The sequence below is a fragment of the Lycorma delicatula genome, chromosome 4, assembly GCF_047948215.1.
Source record: "Lycorma delicatula isolate Av1 chromosome 4, ASM4794821v1, whole genome shotgun sequence".
Classification (NCBI taxonomy): Eukaryota; Metazoa; Arthropoda; class Insecta; order Hemiptera; family Fulgoridae; genus Lycorma; species Lycorma delicatula.
The window spans coordinates 32,743,151-32,767,088 of NC_134458.1; the positions used below are offsets into that span (position 1 = coordinate 32,743,151).

A 23,938-nucleotide genomic window follows, 5' to 3' on the forward strand; every position below is an offset into this window, starting at 1 on the left:
GGAGGACTCTGCCTGAATTAATATGTAAAACGGCTCTGGGCTGAATCTTGGTAGAAAGGGGGATGATTTTTGCCAGTAGTCCAATAATATCAGTTTGATAAGACCATAGTGAGAGCCTGGCACTCCATGCATAAATATATTTCTATGTTCATCCCCCCTCCCAAAAAAAGTATTAATATTATACAAGTATAAATCACAAAATTATCTAAGAATGGCCCACAAAAAGATACAAACATAGATTAACCGGTATACTCAAATCAAACCTTAACACCAAAAACATGATCAAAGCCATAAACATATACGAGTATGCTGTCCCAGTTCTAACATACGCTTTTGGCATAATTAAATGGTCAGACAAAGACCTGGTAGATATAAACTGGCTGAACAGGACTAAACTAACAGACAATCATAAATTACATCCAAATTCGTGCATTGAAATCTGTAGGACTATTAATACAACAGTTAATAGATCTGTGCTCCAGTTTGATATTGATACTATTATTCATTGGGCCAATGAAAATGTAATAATGCAAGAATACAAAGGTAAGACTGCTGTTCTACTTGCTTTGTTCTTCTGGACCTTTGCCAGTTTTCACCTGAGTTACAAATGCTTACCTGGCTGTGGGTCTCACTTGTGGGTGCAGACAACAGGGTGTAGGGGGTGTGGGAGCTCTACAAAAAAAAAATATTATTGATATATAGAGATATTTTCTATTTAAGTATTATATAGGATAAGGAAGTGTTAATAGGGTGTAATCAAACAATATTCATAACCCTAACAATAACTATAACCCTATTCTTATATAAATTTATGTAATTATTAACAACCTGTCATGATCAATAGTTGATCTCTTGACATCTATCAGCTTCTACATGTAAAAATGGTAATGCATTACCTGGTGTATTTTATAATTGATAACAAATCCACGGATTTGGAAAGCTTTTTATATAAACCAGTAAGTTTATATTAAGTTATTTTAATTTATAGTATGCTATTTTGGTGTGTTCATAGGTGACTGTTGTTAATGCTTATTAGTTACACTAGACAACTAGTATACAACCCTAGTAGTATGTGTACTATAGTTTTATTTTTACATTTTATGGTATACAAGGTGCGACAATAAAACACACCATCTTTGACCTAGGTCTATAAGCTACTTCTAGTCCAAGCGACACATTGATGCAACTGCTCAGTCTTTAGTTGTGTTGTACTAAGTGAACACGTGTTTGTGTCTCTCGTCACAGAAATGAAACCGCAAAATATTGTGCAACGGTATGCCTTTTCTTTTTGCGTTAAATCGGATGAAAACACGACGACAACTTACAGTAAGCTTCAGAAGGCTTTTGGAGAGGAGGTTATGTCAAGAGCTCAAGTTTTTCGGTGGCATAAAATTTTTAGTGAAAGCAGAACGAATGTTGAAGATGAAGACCGCAGTGGACGACCATCAACCTCACGGACAGATGTCAACTTGACCAGGGTGCGTGAAATCGTACGATCTGATCGAAGATTATCCATGAAAATGATTGCAGAAGAACTCAACATCAATTGAGAAACGGTTCGTCTAATATTAACTGAAGATCTTGGTATGAGAAAGATTTGTGCAAAAATGGTCCCCAAAAATCTCACACAACAACAGCGAGAAACACGGAAGAATGTGGCAGCCGATCTGTTAGAGCAAACTGAAATCAATGCAGATTTGTTGAGCCGTGTTATCATTGGTGATGAAGGTTGGTTTTTTCAATACGATCCAGAGACAAAACGCCAAAGTTTGCAATGTGCTCAAAGGGATCACCCAGACCAAAAAAAGCTCGCATGTCAAAATCAAAAGTGAAATGCATGCTTGTGTGCTTCTTCGATTCTAAGGGAATTGTTCATAAAGAGTGGATGCCTCCTGGACAAACAGTTAACCAGTATTTCTACAAAGAAATTTTAGAAAGACTTCGTAAACGAGTTCTTCGTGTCCGTGCCAACATTGCTGATAATTGGATTCTGCAACACGATAATGCACCATCCCATACTGCTCTGTCAGTACAGCGATTTTTAACCTGAAAACAAATTTCAGTACTACCACAGCCAACTTATTCACCAGATATTGCTCCGTATGACTTTTTTCTATTTCCAAGAGTCAAATTGGCGGTCAAGGGACCAATTTTCAAACAACACAAGATGTCCAAAAAGCTGTAACGAGGGACACAAACATGTGTTCACTTATTTCAGCACAACTCACGACTGAGCAGTTGCATCAATGTGCCGCTTGGACTAGAAGTAGGTTATAGACCAAGGTCAAAGATGGTATGCCTACGCAAGCTGCAGGGTTGCCACATCTTGCAAAGAAAAATCAGTCTCATTACTTTATTGTCGCACCTCATATATTTATTTTTCACTTAATGATTTTTGCAGATACTATGATGAACCAGATCGAGAGTTATCTATGATTGGACCAAATACAAGAAGCTATAAAAGACAGTCACCATACCATTCCCCAAAAAATTTACCACAAAGTAAGCTGCATGATATGGATGGTCAGTTTACAGCCTAGTCAGCCTTACTTTTAGAATAACACTTGTTCTCTTCATAAATCAGATCATTTATTATTTGTATATTGTTTTATTTTTATTTTTTAATTTCCAGTTACTGTGGATTTTTGGCAAATTAAAAAGAATTAAGAAACATTTAGTAGCAGTAATGAATAAATATTACACTGTATACCTTAATTTTATGCAGGAGATCATTGATAGTATAAAATAAAGGTACAAAAAATCTACCAGCAACATTTAAATGAATTCATTTATAACATTACAGAATTTTGCTTATTATATGTAATTTACACCCGCTTTAACGGTTATACAATTTCTTGTACAAGCGGGTGGACAAAACAGAAGAGAACATGACAGTATGGATGGGGAGTGGGAGGAGCCTAAATTCACTATTTGTTCAATGATTTCTACATAAAAACACTTGGTGTTAAAAGTAGTTTTGAGAATGGAGATACTCCAAAACACATCAACTACAGATGTTAGAGTGACAATGCTAGGAAGGGCAGAAAATAACAATGAAATCAATTATGATAATCCTAGCAGAAATAGTAAATATTGTGAAAGTTTTAATAGCCTTCTACTATGTGTAATATCTTCTGTAATATTTAATATAATAATATAACTAGCAATACTGAAATTACTGCAAAAAAATTACTATAAAATACTTTTGTGATGAACAATTGTTAAAATTAATGTAGAGGTGCACTGTAAATACATTGACTATATTTCATAAATTTTAGTTGGTATGGTAGTTTCTACCTAAATGTTTAAAAACTGGTAAATAGAGAAATTTCAGTTATTTTAAATGTTAACTATTCTCTCTGTGGTTGTGATCTATTTCACTTTTTTGTAAACTCTAAAGTTAAGCATAAAGCAAGCATAATAACATTATACTCATCTCAATAGTTATCTTGCAAACTATAATTTTCTAAAAGATTAAGTATACAAAAGATCTACATAGGTTTACAAGCATTTCATTTGTTCTTGGGCTCTGTGATGCACAAGGAAATACAAAACTTACCTTGCCAAAAGTAGAGGATGTACACTTACCTTTTAAATTTTTAGCTAGTACTCTATCTCTTTCTCTCTGTCATCCTCAATTCATTTCCTTAGAAGATATCTCCTTAGCACATTTACTTAAAAATAAATTTATGCATTCCTATATCAGACGACTATAATTTTGACACTCATATAATTGACATTAACATTGACGGATTTTCACAAGTAATTATTTTATTGTATGTTAGGCATTCATTTTTCATTTAATATATGAATTATGTTAGGCCTATTAAAATCAGTTAATTACTGCACTAATGTTATTGAATACTACTTTTCTTTTTTTCTCATCTTTTATGACTATATAGGATCACTTGAGTTAGTCCATTATCCAAGTCTCTTTGAAGGGACTACTCGGGCCTTGTGGTCCTCTGTACTTTTTCATATGTTCCAATCTATGTGCCCTTTCTGGTGTTGAAAATGTTCATGATGTGAGTTTATTTCTTGTGACTATGAAGCGAGTGTTTTTGTCCTTTTCATTTAATTTTATATTTTTTTTGGTGTCTTCTGGTGTAAGGCCAGTTTCCTTCAGATCCTCTCTTATTTCTCTGATCCATCAGCATCCAGTCTTGGTGTTTTTCAAATCAAGATTGTGCTGTACCAGCTGTTTCAGAAGTCTCGAATCTTGCATCCTCATGATGTGTCCAAAGAATCCTAGTCTCCTCTTATTCATGGTATCAGGATAGTTTCTAACTCCTATGATCCACCACTGTTCATCTTTCTGGTACATTTTGTTGATGCAGATTCTTTCAATTCTTCTTTTGATTTTCTGGAGTCTGTCGGCCTTGGATTGTTTGTTCAGGTGGAAGAGTGTTTCTGCTGCATATGTGGCTTCTGATTTTGTAACTGTGTAGTATTGCCTTATTTTTGCGTTTATGGATAGACATTTTCCACTGAAGTGTACCAGGATAATTTTTGTGCTTTAGCTAGTTTGTTTAGATTGAGGATTTTTCATTTAGGTTGTTTATTATTTCTCCTAGGTATTTAAATTGAGTTATTAGTTTGACTTTACTACAATTTATGTTAATTCTTTTAATTGTGCTGGTTTTGGGGGTATAATTTCTGTCTTTTTGAGGGCAATTTTATTCATAATTTTTTTGAAGTTCTAATATCTGTGTTTTAGCTTCGTCGATGTTTGCTAGCAGTACCAAGTCGGCAAAACTAAGGCAGTTGTGTTGATATTTTGGCCTATTTTTGTTTTTGGAGGAAATTTTTTGAGCCATTCTTCATTACCATTTCCAGAGCATAGTTGAATAATAGCGGTAAGAGTCTATCGCCTTGGTACAATTTTATTTTGATCTCAAATGGTTCCAAAGAATTTGCCTATGAATTTCACTTTTGAAATTCATAGTGTTTGTGAGGGTCAGTTTTATCATGTTTATTAATTTCTGATGTAGTCCAGTGTGTCTTAGAATTTTTAGTAGAGATTCTCTGTGGATGCAGTCATTTGCTTTCTTAAAGTCTAAACGTTATCATCATGTCTCTGCTTCTTTTTCTGTTGTCGTTCATTATTAGCTTGACACACTTAATCTGGTCTGGACAGCTCCTCCTGTGTCTGAAACCTCCCTGGTATTCTCCTTGTTCTTTCTTGAGTTGTAAACCAATCCTGTGGAAGATGATTCTTGAAAGAATTTGTATGCTGTGTTTAGGAGTGAGATTCTAGTATAGTTGTTAGAGTCTGTTTTGTCCACTTCTTTTTTGTAGCAGGTGAATGAGGGCTGTTGTCCAGTGTTCTGGTAGTTCTTCTTTGATCCAGATGTTAACAAGCTGTTGATGAAGGGTGATTTTTGCTGGTCTTCCTGCATGTTTCCAAATCCCTACAAAGATCTGATCTCTCACCGCTTTTTAATTCTTCATCTTACCTAGTGCTTGGTACATTTTTTTTTATTGTGGGATGGTTGATGTTTTCTTGTGGTGTTATTGGGGTGCTGGTGTTAAAGTTTAGGAATTCTGTTTGTTGGTTCTTCATAATTTAGGAATTAGTTTAAATATTTAGCTAGGATTTCTGCATGTCTTTATTATTATGGGCCAAATTACAGTTTTCATCCTTCATTTGTAGGTTTGAGGGTTCATATTTTTGGAGTTGTTTTTTTGAAAGTTTTGTGGTAGTCTTTCAACTGTGTTTTTTTGAATTCTTCATCTATTGATTTCAGTGTGTCTTTATGGTTTGTGTTTTTATTTTCCTTAGGGTTTGGATGGTTTCTTTCTATATGGATGGTTGTTTTGCTATATTCTGGAAGGATGTTTCTGATTTTTGAGATTGTTGTAATAGCCATGATGTCTCTTTTTCACTGTTTCATTGCATTCACTGTTCAACCATTGGTGCTTTTTACAGGGTTTAATTGAAGCGAATTCTTCTACAATTTGTTTAAGGTTGTTGACTAGGTCTTCGGGTTTATGATTGTTACTTTTTTGGTTACTTTTTACTAATTTTCATTCTTGATTAGTTGGGTAGGATCTATTTTTCTTTTAGTTTTAAGGGCTTGGTTTTGTTGCTTCCTTTAGGAAGTGAATTTAATTTTAATTTTGACTTCGTAGTGATCTAAACCTGTGTCTACTTCTCGGAAGACTTTTACATAGTAGATCTGTTTATTGTGGTGTTTGTCCATTAAAACATGTTCTAGTTCCCATTCTCCTTCAGTGTAGTCAGGGTGTTTGAATTTCCTCTTGAAATATGTGGATTTCAAGATTAGGTATGGTTTTTGCAGAGGTCGATGAGTCACTATCCATTTTCATTTGTTCTCTTTTGGGCAGGTCATTTTCCAATGATGTTGCAACATCTTCTTTCTCTACCTAGTTGAGTGTTGAAATCTCTGATTAGTTGTTTAATGTGATTTTTGGGGATGTTATTTATGGTCTGGTCAAGTAAGCCCCAGAACTTTTTTTTTCTTTACAGTCTTTTGGAGATTTGTTTTTATTATTAGTGTGGGCATGGCCATTTATTATGTGTAGATTTTATTAGATGCTTTTAGGGTGAGTGTTGAGATTTTTGGGAATTGTGACTTGAATTCTTGTACTGAGTTTATTATTTTGAGGCAGACCAAAACTGTGGGATACTTTTCATCACTTTCTTCCTTGTTATACCTTTTTAGAACCTATATCCGTGAGATTCCACGGCATCCTGGTCAGTGTTTCTGCAGCCCCATGATGAGAATTTTGTTCCATTAGGTTGGTTATTACTTTTAGTTTACCAGTCTGCATGAGTGAGTTTATATTGTGTGTAGAAATATAGGTGATTTGCTTCTGTTTGATTTTGGATTTTGTATTGTTCTTTTTCATCTATACAATATTAGGGCAACCCAATGCTTCCAATCACATGTTATTTTCTAAGTGGCAGACCACCATAGCCGAGTACTGCCTTCTCCGAACTCCGGTGTTGCTTGGTTCAGCTGGTGGAGTGTTCTTAAAAGTTCTTTCACGGTTGACTGACAAGGAGTCAACTGTGGTGGGACTAAGTCACAAGTTACCACTCTAGATGTGATCTAGTGAGGTGATAGTGGGGTATGACATTCAGTCACTGGATAAATTTTTCCTATTTGTTCTGGTTATATCCAGGCTCATCTCATGGAGGTCCTATCTGACTTTTGTTAAAGTTGTTATTTTGGAAAAAAGTCCGATCCTAAACATTACACCTTTTTTAAATACACTACTTTATAAATTCAAAATAAAAGCGAATTCACCGTCATTTTCTGATGACTCATTTTCCCTTGTATTTATGTCATATGTAATATTACTGTCATCTGTAATATTAATAATAAAATCTGTTTTTTCAAGAAGACTTCTTTTTCCTTTTATATATTCTCTATGTGTTTACACCTTGTTTTCCAGTTATCAGCTGTATTATTAGGTATTTCGTGTTTTGAACATCTATTATGTAAAAGAAATGTTAAAAATAACACTTCTTTCTACTACAACTGATTTGATTTCAGGTCAGATTGTTTCTATTGGACTAAGCTCTGAATGGTACAGGGCTAGGCGAAAGACTGAATGTCATCACTTTCAAGTATTTCATCAATTACATATTTCATAAATTTTTATTTATAGTTTATAAATAAATATTAATTTCATACAGCTGTTGTTTTAACATTTCATTTTGGAAAGTTATTGAATGGTTTGTCAATTCCATATGTTTTTTTAGTGAATTGAAATTAGGACCTTTTCTGCCTGAACATTATGAAATGTAGCATGGGCAATTACAAATGCACTAGTGTATGGTAAGTTTAAAAGCAATTTTTCCTTGATCTATATAATGTGGCTATCTGCATTCATATGCTCTCATATGATAATCTCCAGATGTTAAGTTTGAGTAAAAAATTAGACACATTTTGCACAGATCCATTCTCACTGTCAGCATGAATGCAAGCTTATATCCCTGCTTACAGAGAGTGTAGTGTCCCTAGATGCATACTTACCTGAGTGCCCTTTTTCATCCCAGTTACACAAAAATACATGACTACTGCAGAAATAACATTCAGCGTAGAAAATAATAGTCCTGTTTCTCAACTCGATTTTTTTAATTTTTAGTAAACAATTCACTCATTTTAATCTCACATCAGTTTTCACCATTAAAATACTGTAGCTCTGTTGTTTTTAGTTCTGATCCACTGAAATTCAGTTTCTTTATGAATTTTTTTTAAATTGGTTGTACAATTTTTGTAACTATCTCGTTACCATTAATTTCCTTATCGATAAGACATTTCTGTTGAATGTAGAAATTGTGTATCGTTCTACATACATCACTTTTATGAAAATAGATTTATTTCTGTGACTGGTGTCTATTGCCTGGAATGTTAAATGATTTTCAGGGTCTGATCCATGGTTTAGGTCTACAGTTATTCTTTACCTTGTTTAATAATCCTTACTATAGAGCTTTTTGAAACATCAGTACCTGTAGCTACATGTTCTTGGATTTTATTTTATTTAATGCTTGGGATGTTATCTGCCTCTTCTTTCATAAATTTATGAACATTATGTACTACCTCATGAGTCTTTCTATGCAGTGTCTAACAAAGAAAGATTGTTATAGCTAAGATATCAGCCAAGGAATTCTTTGCTTAAGCTGCAATGACCATGTTGTTTGCACAGCTTGTCAACAGCATAGCAAAACAAATTACTCCAGCACTATTGAATGTTCTAAATGGGTCGTTACAACTAGACTATTCAAAAATGAGAAAATAGAAGTATTACCAACCAACTTTCAAGAGTAATCAATAAAGATATAAACTGTCAAAGAAATTTTAAAAAAATGAACTTTCTTTAGGAGCTATGCCCGTCTTAACCTCAACACCAAGGAATTAGAAGCAAAGACATCTAACCAAGTGATAATTATTGATCAGCAAACCCCAGTGGGTGCAATATATAAACCTGCAGTTCCAATAGAAATCCACATTCTCCAACAAAGGGGTATGAAGAATAAGGGAATGTGGAAAAGAGAGGATTCCCTAAAGGAGAAGGATACTAGCAAGCTCACATAATCAATAGAAAATTCATCAAAGGACAATGAAATAAAAACAGATCAAGCCACATCTATTGGTTCACCTGCTATAACAGCTCCAAGATTGTCAACCAATAATTTTACATTGTAAATACTGTTTGATGACAAAAGCAAGGTCTGTACTTTAATAAGGTTGCAGACAGACTCAGAAAACGGATGGAAGATGATGCAGAAAAGAAAGAAAGGGTACTTAAAGGAACCCAAGATGGTGAACAACTTGGCTATGTAAGGCAGAAGAACAAAAGTTTATGAAATATGATAGTAGCAAAGTTTTTATTTTTATGAATTGTATGGATCAAGTGTGTGCAAATTCATGCACTCTGGGATTTGAGCAGCTGTAATTTTGATAGATGCAAATGACCAAAACAGTGATGGCCATATGTAAAAAAAAATCAACAAACTTTTAACAATTAAATGATTTTAGTATTTCTTTTTTTGATTCCTAATCTTTAATGATTACGAAAAAAAATTTCAACACTTCTGTAAAACTTTCTCTCGTCTCTGTTTGTAGCATTACTTTGTAAAGAACAATTAATTTTTTTACTCACACAACCTATAAGTACAATACAATTTACTTATTAAATAAGGAAAAAAAATCAGATAGAGTGTTCACTTAAATCACATCTATCAAACAATACTATAATTTTTTCAGCTCTTACAATTATTTTGTTGACAGTTATTGTCTCTTTAGTAGGCATGTCTTTTGTTATTCTTTTTTTCTAACATTTGCTTTTATATTGTTGTAAGAACAGAGGAATTCAACAGCAAAAATTTTACACTTGTGTTTATCATTTACTATTAAACCTAAAAGATAAAAAATAAAGTAACAACATAAGATTTAGAGACCAAAAATTAAATGACTGTTTGGTAGAAGGTTGGTTGCACTTGGTTAAAGCAGTAACAAAGAAAGGATTACAGAAAAAAAAATAACGAATATTTAATTTACAACTCGCATCAGTAATTCATGGTAAAAATTAGCATGTTATTTATTTCAGGTGTACAAGAAGTTCGCAGTGTTATGGCAGCACCCCCTGTGTTATTCAACAAATATGCACTGGACAGAGAAGAAACATCATTTGGTAAAATATTATTTAACAACTTTTTGAATATATTGTTTGAATTATTTTTTTTAATTTTTGTTAGAGATAATATCTAACTGCAATTGTACAGGTTTATTGTTGTTTTATTTTCCTTTGTTCTTATGATGTTTCTTTACTGAAAGTCATCCCAGTAGAGGCATTCTGGATCATTAAGACCGAAAAAAGCTTGACAAGTATAGTCGAATGTGAAGGTTATGCTCACCGTGTTCTTCGATTTCAACGGCATAGTGCATCATGAATTCTTGCCGCAAGGTCAGATGATCAATAAGGAGTATAACCTACAAGTTCATCGCTGTTTGCATGAAGCGATCTGGAAAAAATGCCCGGATTTGTGACAAAGCAATTCATGGCTTTTACACCATGATGATGCGCCTGCTCACACTTCATTGCTTGTTCATCAATTTTTAGCTAAAAACAACAGTGTAATGGTACCCCCAGCTGCCATATTCACCAGACATAGCCCCGTGTGACTTTTTTCTATTCCCAAAAATAAAGAGAATCTTAAAGGGCCATCATTTTACGAGCATAGATGAGATTAAAAGCAAATAGCTGAAAGAGCTAAACACTATTCCAAAGATCGAGTTCCAAAAGTGTTTCAGGGATTGGAAAAAGCACTGACATAAGTGTATAATTTCTAATGGGGACTATTTTGAAGTGGATAACATTAATGTAGACAAATAAATAAAATTCTTGTTACTTTTTGAACACACCTTGTATTCCATGTAATCATCAAAACATTTTTTTATATTTAAATATTCCACATATACTTTAATTTTTATAACAAACAAATTTTTTTCTATCAGTTACAATAAACAACCATTATTATTATTAATGACAGTGACATTAAACTTACTAAAATTTTACTAAGTCAGGTCTGAAGAAGTTCGGCTTGTTACTGTAATATGATATTCCCTGAAGCAAAAAATCACTGGTCTTTTTATTTTGATATTCAACATATCCTTAAATTTTTATATCAAATTTATTCATTTTTACATAAATTATGTTAAATAATCAATATTATTAATGGAAAATGACATAATATATTCAAAATCACACCTTATATGTCTGAAGAAGTCGAGATTGTTATCAAAATTCTCCCTAACCGTCAATAAAGTTTTGTTATTCAACATATCCTTTAATATTTATGTCAAACTAATTTGTTTTTAAGTAAATCACGATAAATAATTATTTTACCCGTATGTTTACATAATTGTTTACAATAAACAATTTGTTATCATTAATGAATAATTACATTAAATTTACTAAATCACATCTTAAGATCTGAAGAAGTGGAGAGTGTTATCAAAATTTTTAATAATCCCTGTAAACATCAAAATATTGTTTTATATTTAGTATTCATCAAATCCTTTAATTTTTATATCAAACTAATCTGTTTTTACATAATTTACGATAAAAAGAATTTGTTATTATCAAATAACAAAAGTCATTAAATTTATTAAATTGCATGTTATAGGTTTTTTATTTAGATATTAATCATATTCTTTAATTTTTATATCAAAGTAAATTATTTTTAAGTAAATTGCAATAAGCAATTGCTGTCATTAATAGACAAAAACATTAAATTTACTAAATCACATCTTACAAGTCTGAAGAAGTTGAGGTACAAATTGAAATTCTTTGTTCCCTGTAACCATCAAAACTTTGTTTTTCTATTTACATATTTAACATATCCTTTTAACTGTACATCAAACTAATTTTTTTACATTAACTTTGATAAACAATCTACAGTGACATTAAATTTGCTATATATACGTATATAAAATTCAGATTTCAACCACTTTTGAGCATGTTCTATTTTTATAGTTTCATTTATTAATTACGTATAATTTTTGTTGTTATTATCACTGTATTTATGTCTTATAAAACATGAGAAAAAATAGAAGAAATTATTTGTTTACAAAAATCAGAACAACATTAAATATTTCATATTTAATCAAGTCATATTTGAAATTCAATTTTGAAATTGTAAATATTTCATATTTAATCATGAAAAATATAAATAATAATAGATAATTATGAAAAATAGCTGTGGGCACAATAATCTCTAATTGAACCATGAGTAGTTGGTATATTATATAATTGTTTCTGTGAACATTGCTTTTATTATGTCCCATCTCAAACTATGACGTATTTTATGTCATAGTCCTCATAAAAGTTTTATATTATAGTTTTATGTCCTCATAAAACGTATCTTCATTTTGGACATATTTATGTATAGCTTATAATCCATGTATCAAGCAGTATCTGGATTGTACTTTTTAAAGGGTAGACAGTATATGAACTCATTCATGAGACAGAATTTGCTAGCGGTATCCCAGGTTTATTTTAAATGAATTTTTTTTTGTCATGTATATTTCATAAGATGATAGTATATCACTGAAAAACATTTGTTTAATATATGTGTGTGTGTGTGTGTGTGTGTGTGTGTGTGTGTGTGTGTGTGTGTGTGTGTGTGTGTGTGTGTGTGTGTGTGTGTGTGTGTGTGTATATGTGTGTGTGTGTGTGTTATGATGTAGGTAAATTCTTGTTTATCATTTATTGATAGTTTAGTTGAGTACTGTATTTCTTCTAGGACAACCATGGAATGTTTGTAATCCAGAAGAAGAAGAAGAACCACAGCAACAGCACAAGCAACAACAGCCACAAGATCAACAAAAAGAACGACAGTCACAGGACCAGAAACAATCTCAAACTAATAGATCAGAAACACCGAATGAAAAAAGAAGATCACAGCATTCTACAATCTCAAAGCAGAATTCTAGAACTTACCTTACTCCACCTCTCACCAGTTCAGCTAATACTAGCACTCGAAGTAAATCTCTTATATATAACAATAATTTATTTTAATTAATTATGAGAATTTTGCTCATAATTACATTTAAAGGATAGGTGAATTTTCAGTGCCACAAGCATTTTTAAAGTGCATCTAACAAGCTGCTTCTACTGTGTTTAAGTAACGAATAATGCCTCTTGTTTATATTCTCTACGAAAGATATTTTATGTATTTTTTCATAAAATTCAGGTTTGCTTAATGTCACATTCTTTACAGACAAAGCTTGGTTTCATTTGTCTGAATATATATACTACTAGAATGCATGACTAGTTCTCTGAGATCCTTGGTTTCCAAAATATTTTTACATCATTAAAAAATATGAATGCGAGTTGAACTTTTCAAAAGTCATACAGTAGGCACTCTGTTCTTTCAAGAGATGGTTAATAATGGTTGTTATAGTGAAATTTTCATCAACTCATCAATAGAATAAAAAAAGCAGTGATCAATTATTATGCTTTGTTTCAAAAAATGACAGCATGTTGCATCATAGCTAACAGAACAGTTAAAGTCATACTACGATCACAATTTCTCCCCCTTGCTTAATGTTTGTATTGCCCATTGATTTTTTATCTTTATTATATTTAAGTTACACTAAGATGAGAAGAGCTATATGTCTTGGAATGGAACATTGTGACGTAAAACCAAACTGCTGTATATATATATATAATTTTCATAAAACTAGTTTTATCTTTAAATAAAAGATTAATTTAAAACTATTCACTTTCTAAAGCTAGTAAATGTAGTTCCTCATGTAAATCCTTTATGTATTTCATTGTTTCATAAAATATATGTATTTTCTTAATGTTACAGGTCGCAGGTTTCAAGAGATGTCGATACAGAACCCTAGTCCAAGAATAATGAGCCCACTGGGATTCACTGTACACAGACAGACATATACGAGGCGTCATCATGAAATGGACTTTTATAGTGACTATGATTATTATGATTATTGTGATGATAATACCCCTAGTCAAATTAAGCCGGTCCCTATATGGCTTTGTGTATTTCTTGTTGTCAGTTATATAATTGGTGGTGCATTTCTTTTTTCTGGTTGGGAAGGATGGGGTTTCCCAGATTCTGCTTATTTCTGTTTTATTACGTTAACTACTATAGGTTTTGGTGATTTTGTGCCAGCAAAACGTGTTAACAAAAACCAAAATGCTGAAGTAAGTATAGCACTGTGTTCTTTGTATCTGTTGTTTGGAATCGCATTGTTAGCAATGAGTTTCAATCTAGTACAAGAGGAAGTAATAAGTAATGTAAAGAGAATTGCTTGCCATCTTGGTATCATTAAAGATGATGATGAAGATGAAGATTAAATAAAAATAAGATTTACTTCATTCGCTCAAGACCCAGATAAAATATGATCCCATCAGATGTGTAAAATTAAAATTTCTTGTACATTTTTTATCATAAGTGTGTAACCAATTTATACTTAATAGATTTAAAAGATTCCACAATAGAAATGCCTAAAAGATTTGCTTATATTAGACAAGTGCAGACAGAATCCTTCTCTGAAATTATGTTGGTTGTTGAAAAAAAGCCTATCTAACTTAGAAAAATGTGTTGACTATAGCACTTTGACTCTAGAATAATGTTTAGTAATATTTTACTGAAATTAATCTTTTTAAGATTGACATTAATCCTCTGTACTGTTAAATTATATTTAAATTCTATTAAATAAACCACCTAGTACAGAATATTGAAATAAGCAATTTCTTGCCTTAGCAACACTCATTTAAATTGAAATGCAATTTTCATTATTTTAGTATTTTGAATTTCTATTGTGCAATAATGGAATTATTTTAATCAGTCAAATGATTGAGTATATGGTATCCTGCAAAAGTACTTTCATGAAAAATTAAGGTAAGATACGTCTTATCTCAGTATTCTGTACTAGGTGGTTTATTAGAACTTAAATATATATATATATGTGTTCTGCAAATATTTTCACTATATTTAGTAATATAAAATGAGTGCCTTTATAAAACTGATAAAATTAAAATACTGCCTCGATGTGGTTTTGGTGAATTCACACTTATCAAAGGCATATTTCAAATATACTTTAAAAATATTAAAGAGAATAACTTTTCTCTTTAATCAGATAGATTAAAAGTTACACTTGATCTTTCCAACTAAAGATCAATTATTTGTTTAAATAAATATTATGTATAATAATACTTATGATGAAGGTGAATTCACCAAAAACATGTTGAGGCAGTATTTTAAGTTTAGCAATTTTAAAAGGTACTCATTTTATTTTAATACAATGTATATAATGTATAGTACAACAGATCGTCCCTTATTTTCCATACAACTGTTAATATTAAAGAATCCTGATCGATGCTGTATCTATTTTAGACATAAATACTACTTTTAACGTATACTAAAATTTTGCCAGTCATCATGTTTCCATTATGTTGAAATCAACTTTAATTTTTTAAGTGGCACTATTGTCATATGACACATTATTTCAATATAAATTTTTGCAAAAAAATCAATGATGAAAATCGAACATCAATATCTCTTTCCATTTTTTAAATATTAGCCATTAAAAAGCCTGAGAGTGCTTATTTATTAATTTTCAATATTTAGATTGATTAACAAATAATGAAATCAATTTAAAAAAATCACTTTGCGTTACTGAAATTGAAACCATATTTATTCATTTTTACACCTAACTTTTGTTAAAAAATTGAAATTTTTTTTAGTTTGTGACTGTTAATATTGTTAGGAGCACAGGGGCTCAAAATGGAATTCTCTTATCTTTAAGTAGTAGTATATTTTATCTTGAAATTCTCTCCTTACATTTGCAAGCTTATCAAAGGTAAGTGATTGTCATTCATCTCTCATCCTGTTCTCCACTTCTTCAGTATCTGCTATAGGGGTTCTGTAAACATTAGACTAAATGATCCTCAAGAAGTCAATAGCATAAGATCACTGATTTTGAATTACCATCATTCTGGAAGTTCAGCATTTAAGAATTATCTTACTTTCTGCTGAAGTAGGTTAGTTGACTGTCTTTTAGAAAACAGTATCACCTTTTGTTGGAATTCTTAAGGGTGAGATCAGCCATAATGTTTCTAATTGCTAGCAAGAATTATCTTACTTTCTGCTGAAGTAGGTTAGTTGACTGTCTTTTAGAAAACAGTATCACCTTTTGTTGGAATTCTTAAGGGTGAGATCAGCCATAATGTTTCTAATTGCTAGCACAATTTCCTCCCTTAACATATGCAAATACACATCTCCTGTGATAAAGGTAAACCTTTATCAACGAATAAAGGTCCATTACACCATCATTTAGAATGGCAACCTAAGTTAATATTTTTTGGGTACTGGATGCTAGTTTCAAGTAATAAATTTGGATAATTGGTTTCACAGTACCTACAATTTTACTTATTAAAAAACCCGTTGACGCTATTAAAAACCCAGGATGCTAATTCCTGTCAACAATTCTTTAATCGAATTTGAACATCAGTTGGTAGTTGTATGTGAAGATGTAGAAAAGGCCTGCAAGATGCTGTTGTATTATCATATCCTTTGGCTGAGGTTGGATAAAATGTTGTTTGGAAACCTCAAAACAGTTAACTTCAGCATGTGTTACATCAAATCAGTAATGGAGATGAAGTTATGTTTGATTGGTTCCAATGGCAATCTTTAACAAATACTTAACAACAACTTCAAGATTGTAATTGTAAAGCAAGAGAACTGTACTACAATGGTTATGTGCTGAATGATACTAATGCATTGAGTTGTATCAAAAATGCACTAAGTAGTCAAACATTTTGCTCAAGGTTAAATTCAGCATTAAGTTACTGGATAATATGAATGTAATGTAAGATAATTTAGTTCAAAGGATTTTTTGGAAAAATCAATGAATGGTAAATAAATACAATAAATTCTCGTGAATGTAATTGGTTTTTTGAGTCAATAAGTAAATAATCTTGAAAGTAGATAGAGATTGATGTGTGGTTTTTGTCATCTATTTTTTTGTCAAATGTTACTCAAAAGTCATATATCATATGACAATAGAGCTATTTAAAAAATAGATTTGAATCTAATGTGGCAGCCAAAACTTTATAATAGGTTAAAAAATAGTATTTATGTTCAAAGTATATATGGCATTATTCAAGATCCTTTAAATTAATTATTTAAAAAAAAAGGTAGGGTAAATTATTTATATACACCCTCTCACTCCTCTCTCTGTGTATGTGTTTGTGTGTGCACATGAAAATATATATATATATATATATATATATATATATATACACACACAGAATGATTCCAAATTGCATGGTAATTTCTTGGAAGATGATTCTATAGCCAAGAGTAAGAAAAAAAGTTCATATAAACATAGGTCAGAAAACTAGTCATAAGGGAGTTCCGGCTCGCAAAACATTTAGCCCTACTGCAAACTCTGTGAAATTAAACAGTTAAAATTCGTAGGATTCAAATCAAGGAATAAATTTAGTGCCTCCCTAAGGTTTTTGATCTAAGAAACAGAATAAAAGTGGTCCCAGACCTCTTTCTCACTTAGGTTTTAAGAAAAACAGGGTAAAACACAAAAAGGGTTTGTCAAAAACATACTTTTTTAGGTTTAGAATAAAATAACTTTGAAAATGAAGAAAAAACTTATCAATAACAGAAAAGCATGAATTAAGTATAGATTTAAAAAATAAAAATCACATACTTTTTGTTTTTTTCTTAAAATTATTAAATATCAAAGTAGTTACCTGATAAAGCTGCAAACATTTATTCAAAGCAGTTGCTCAATGTTGCCACGATTCTGTTCAATGCATAGTTCAGCTTGGCGAATCCATGCTAGCCAGGCACATCTTATTGCATTATTATTATTCCTAAGAGTAGCTACAGCTTCTCTTATACAATGTCTCAGCTCTTCTCGTGTGCCAGTACGAGCGGAATAGACTTAACGACTTCATCCAACCCCTAGAGCATTCTAAAATGCTCTAAATTAAACTGAGCAATTTAGAAGTAACGGTACATCACCAAATCAACAAACATTAGAAGATTGATGGTACAATCATTGTTCTTGAACAAGAGTAGGCCAAATGAAGATTTCCAGTCAAAAGTTAAAAAAACAATTCATGATGGTAAAGTGTATATTAATGCATTGTTTGTATATGTGCAAAAATCAAGGGTTCAAGTAATTAACAATATAACATATGAACCACCAAATACAGTAATCAAACAGATCTCAGTGCCTGAACTCATCATTTGGTGAGTTCCCATTCAATATAAAGTAAATATGTTCAATTTACTTTTAAAAATTAATAATTATTTTATTTATTCATTAACAATTTTAAAAATAGATAATGGTGGTTGGACCATTATAGGCAGCCTAACCTTCAAGAAAACATTAAACATTTACTACACAATAACTACCATTGTTATTGTTTGATAATTTTTATAATACAGTAATCAAAATTGTTTAAAAACTGCTGACTCATCAAAAAGACCAAATTTTATAATAAACTTATAATTATGAATTATCATAAATGAAAAATATCTTACAGTAGAAGAGAATATTTATAATGATTATAATAACTTTATGGTTAAAAAACTAATAATATTAAATACATGAAACACAACACAAATATGTAAAATCAAAATTAAATTTAAAACTCAGAAAAGCATGCTACAGATTAATGATTTACAATAATTTTAATTACAAAATGAAATTTACTATTTATATTTTAAGATTTTCCTAAAGAATAGTCATCAAAAAGAAAGCTACAAAAAAGTCATAAAAAATGCAAAAGTTAAAGGATGAAACTATGAAAATAGATGTGCTATCAAATACAAAATAAACCACTCAATAAAGCAGTATTACACATATCTCTATGTTACTTGCTAAATGTCACTATCTGAGTAATCTGACACTGAGCAGTTAGCTTTTTGTATTAACTCATTTAGGGATTTATTTGTTAAACGATTTCCTGCTTGAAAAACATTTAGTAGTTTATTATGTATCATAATTAATTAATAAATATGTAAGCTGCTGTATAAAAAAAAATTAATGAGAACAGTTTAGTTACCTATTGATGTTAAAAATAGTGATTTATTTTTCATTTTATTTTGTTAGAAATAAAATGTCTAAACATAACTTTCCTATCAATAAAAATAAAAAACCATACTTATTATTTATAAGATAATATTTAAGATGTACTACACAATACTAATGTTCTTAATAGTTTTAAGTGACTATAAAAATAAAGAAAGGTTAATTTCACATCACAGCTAAACACAAAAATTTTTTGAGCAAAAAAATACAGTACAATTACTCATAACATGATTAAAAAAAATTATAGACAAGAATCATGATTAAAATTGAATACTTTTCATTTCAACTGCAAATTTATGGGTTCTATGTAGAAATAATAAAGCATTGTAGCTAATTTAAATTATGTAGAAGGGTGCTATTATGAATAAAATACAATTAACAACACTACTCAATTATTCTTTAAGAGTACCTAGGGTTTATATGTCGTGAATTTTTTGCTATGTTGTTTGTTGTTAATACATAAGTAATAGCAAACTTCTTCCATGAAAAATCAACATAAATTTAAGAAAATATGTGATCATCTGAATTTATATAATATTAATGTATAGACAGCAAGATAGTTGACATAATTTAAAAACAAGAACTGTGTCTGAAACCAGGATCCTCATAACTTATTAGTATTTGATAATAAAAGTACCTGAAAGTGCTTTCAACTCTAGCATAAGTACATCCTTCCTACTAAGCCAGCTTGATATTTTTTGTTTAAATAATAACTGAGTTTTAAATGCACATGGCTATCGGTGACTTCTACTAAAGCTTTATTAAGTTCATCAGAAAAAAGTTCACTAAAAACTGTTTATTTTTAAAAGGTGGTTTACAGTCATTATTATTCACCAAAAAAGGTGATTTTTTTCTTTCTTTTGGTATTGTGGTATTTTTGTAATTATTCTAGTATTATGTTTCTATACTGTGCCGTTAGAGGAGGTTATATCTTATTCACCTCTACTATATGATTTGTAATCGTTGTCGTTAATAAAATATTCTCTTTATTTCAGCCACTTATACCTTCAGAAAAATCACTCAGAGCATTTTCTTCATTATGTTCAAATAACTTGGCCATTCCTTTCTATTTCACTAGTGCATAAGTTGTCACAAGATAGTTGTGCGAATGTTTCAGAAGCTAATTGAAAAACAGTTATATTTATAGTCCCACAGCCGATGCAATCGCGTCCTTTTGTCTTTTTAATGTAATGTTTGCAAATTATCCTGCTGTGATATGAAAAAGGTAGGTTATTAGAAAAAATATGTCCAAGGAGACCAGATTAGTGAACTTTATATTTAATCAGTGAATATGATGATTTTTGTCAGTGATGATTAGTGTCTGCCAGCTGACCAGAAAAGAATTTTGTGGCTTGCCTGACAGCAGATCAGAAAATGTCAAATTTTTAACATAAATACGCGTATGCATTACTTTGTAAATACTGCTTTAAGTTCAGTATAAAAGTATATTACATCTTTAAATCTAGATGAATTCATGATCTAGATTTCTCAATTCATTAGTGATTTTCAATCATTAATTTTAATTGTTTCTTTTAAAAACTTCAAGACTTTCTTGTGTAATATAATAAACATAGTCTCTCAGTAGCAGGGAGCTTAAGAATAAGGTTAATCTGTTTGAAAATAAAACTTTCCCTTAATCCATACAATCATGTAGTTTTTATTTGAATGGCATTGTAATTCACAGTTCAGTAGTTTTAAACGTAAGTTATCAAAATATTTTAAGAAAGGAAATAAAATAATTAAACATTCAAATTACAGAAAAGTCATAAAATATTTACATGATTTTTGTTAATTCTACAGTAATTTGTGGATCATTTTTTATCCAAAGAAACAGAAATTCAAGTTTCATATATGAAAGTTTGACTGTTTAATCAAAGTAGATTAATTCCATTCTTCTGCACAAAAATAATGAATAAGCATGTATACTGTAGTATTAAAAAAATATAAAGTTGGCATTTTTTTTAGATATTTCAGTCTTTGAACTACTTTAATTTTAATTCAAACTTCAAACAAATAAAGACTCAATTAAACCTATGTGTATTTTTTATGCATGTTAAGCCAGTTAACTATAAAACTGATTTACATTATTCTTTAATTTAGTTCACTGATGACCCCTTACTAAGTTTCTTCCGGGTAACATTTCTGGAAGAACATTTTAATGAAAACTTACATAGTCATGTAAGTTTATCTTCAAATAGAAGACATTGAAGATATTTGTGATGCCTTTCATCATAATTGCTTAATATTATAGTGTAATGATTTACAGCTTGAAGTCGTTCTAATACTCAAAATCTTTTCACACAAAATTCAATAAAGATTGTTGGAAAACTTTGCACTAATAAGTAATACATATTGCCACATTCCTGACAATTTTGGATGACATTCATTAGTAATTGCTTAATGTCATTTCTCTGCATTCCTTTTCTTATATTTATCAACATGCTGGTTCCTTACCTGTTGTATTTCATTCAAATGGTTTTTTATATATATATATATATATATATATATATAAAATCTTGCCCACCTTTTTAATAAAAATATAACAGCAATTTTAACTATAATGAATTTTAATAAAACCAACTTCAAAATCTACCATACACTAAAAATTGGAAATAATTCTGTTATTCTGATTTACTGAAGTCAGCAAGTTGTTGCCAATTATTTGTTTTTAATTTGGCATCAAAGAAAGAGTGTCTAGAAGGGACAGGAATATAAGACACTGGGTGGAAGGAGAAGATCTAGCAGGATGGCAGAGTCCATGTACAAAAAGGAATAGGAAGAAAGGCAGCAAACCACATGCCCATCAGTGAGTCCGTACAGCATCCAATAGCTTACATATTGTAATCGCTTATGGTATATTCTTGTTAGTCCTTTATATTATTTTGCACAAATGGCTGGACAAGGAATATTTTCTTTTCACGTACCACAAGTAATATAACTAAACTCCTTGGGCAATAAAATTTAATTTAATTCTTTATTAGTGTTACCTGTATTTTGAAATACTTAAAACTATTAAATAGTAGCAAGTATGACTCACCTGAATGTGTGCATGTATATGTCAGAAGAAATTATAGATCCTGGCTTTCCCTTCTTAGCATCTCAGGAACAGGTGTATTTTTTTGTATAAATACTGATAGGAACAGAGTTCTGAAAACAGCCATAAGCAGAGCCACTCCTACAAATACAAGTGGCAAAGCCAATTGGTATTTATGAAGCAAATCACACAAATACCAAGGATCCAATAATTCTGTAGGTTGCCACATCTTTTTGAAAGAAATTTAATGGTTGGCTAGCCAAAACTCATATAAAACAACCAAGGATAAGGGAAAAGAGTGAGAGAGGGACAATTTACCCACAGAGGATACATATAAATGATTCACAAATATGCCCACCGGAGTGCTCCAAAACCTCTCTTCATAGAGGAATACAATACCGTGTGTAGCTCCTTGGAATACCAGAGTATCTCTTCACCAAAGATGAGATCAGCACAAATTCATGCTGCAACACATTTCTTTTCCTGAAAGTATTAAAGAACCTCTATGCAATTGGCCCAGGCTTCACTAAGGAAAACTCTTGCCCATTCCTAGAATTGAATGGCAAATGGAAGTAACTAACTGAACCATAGATTATTCACGCTGATACCTATTAGATAAACTTGATCACGTCTTGCAAATCTCACCAATTATATTAATCTCCATAATTATTTCATGCAGTTTTTTAACTTTCTGAATATATAAGTAAGACTATTTGAACAAGATTACAATATAAATTGTTATGTGTTAGATTTATAGAGTATAATGGGTTGGAAAGTAAGCAAATGTTAAAATAATGTCAGAATTGTGTTTACATTTTTTTTTTATTCCTTTTACATACATTTCACGAGGTGGATGAACTAATAATGTGGGTTACCAGCTGATCTAGAATCCAGTATACCAGTTACTTTACTGACTCACTGGTCAATTGAATTCTAGCATAAAAATCATTTGTATGTCTTGTAACTAAATGCAAAGATTGTACAACTTCATTAGTCAAACTGGCAGTATATTTCACACATGGAATTCAGTATACATGAATGAGCTAATAAATTTTTTTAATGTAAGATTTGTGTTACTTGATTAAAAGGGTATTTAAACACAAAATCCAACTTTGTTAATCACTTCATAAAAAGTTTTGTAAACATTGAAACACTACACACTGTACAAAAAGATAACTTACAAAGCATTAAACACATTAAATACTGTGAATTTGTGGTTACAATTTGTCACAAGTTTTAAAACTGCTCCTCCCTTTATGCATAAAGTATCACAGACTTCTGGACTAACTTGTAGTCCCATTACATTCCAGAATTCAGAAATAAAACTCATCTAAAATGTATATTCTGCTGTAGGTAATACTTAAGATGCAAATAGTAGGGAATAAATTATAAGTGTAGAATAATCATATAATAAAATAAAATTTAAAGTAGTTAATAGGTACGATTATTTGACAAAAATTATGTGAATAATAATTAATGTAAAATAGCAGTGTGAAATACAGTAGACAGTTTTATAAAAAATAGTGCACTTGTATTTTTCATCATGATATTACATTTTCTAAATCTTCTACCCTTGTTCTCTCTTTTTCTGTTTAGCCTCTGAAACCACTGTCGGGTATTACTTCAGAGGATGATATGTGTGAATGAAGTCTTGTAAATGTCTTGTACAGTCTCAGGTTGACCATTCCTGAGATGTGTGGTTAATTGAAACCGAACACCAGTATCCACAACACAGTATTCAAATCCATATAAAAGTACCTTTACTAGGATGTGAACCTCA

The 23,938-nt window shown here is 30.8% G+C and overlaps 1 protein-coding gene across 3 annotated transcripts in view; it reads left to right on the forward strand.

Annotated features, from left to right (window-relative positions):
- galene (potassium two pore domain channel subfamily K member galene) overlaps positions 1–23,673 on the forward strand; it is a 118,695-nt gene extending 95,022 nt beyond the window's left edge. For 2 of the 3 annotated variants that reach the window (XM_075362611.1, XM_075362612.1), the window contains 4 exons: positions 2,402–2,523; positions 10,084–10,167; positions 12,782–13,021; positions 13,853–23,673. In XM_075362611.1, the coding sequence (XP_075218726.1) occupies positions 2,402–2,523; positions 10,084–10,167; positions 12,782–13,021; positions 13,853–14,361 (955 nt within the window). In that variant the 3' untranslated portion in view covers positions 14,362–23,673. The remainder of the gene's footprint in view (positions 1–2,401; positions 2,524–10,083; positions 10,168–12,781; positions 13,022–13,852) is intronic. The other variant, XM_075362613.1, reaches the window with a different exon arrangement.
- Positions 23,674–23,938: the final 265 nt, after the last annotated feature.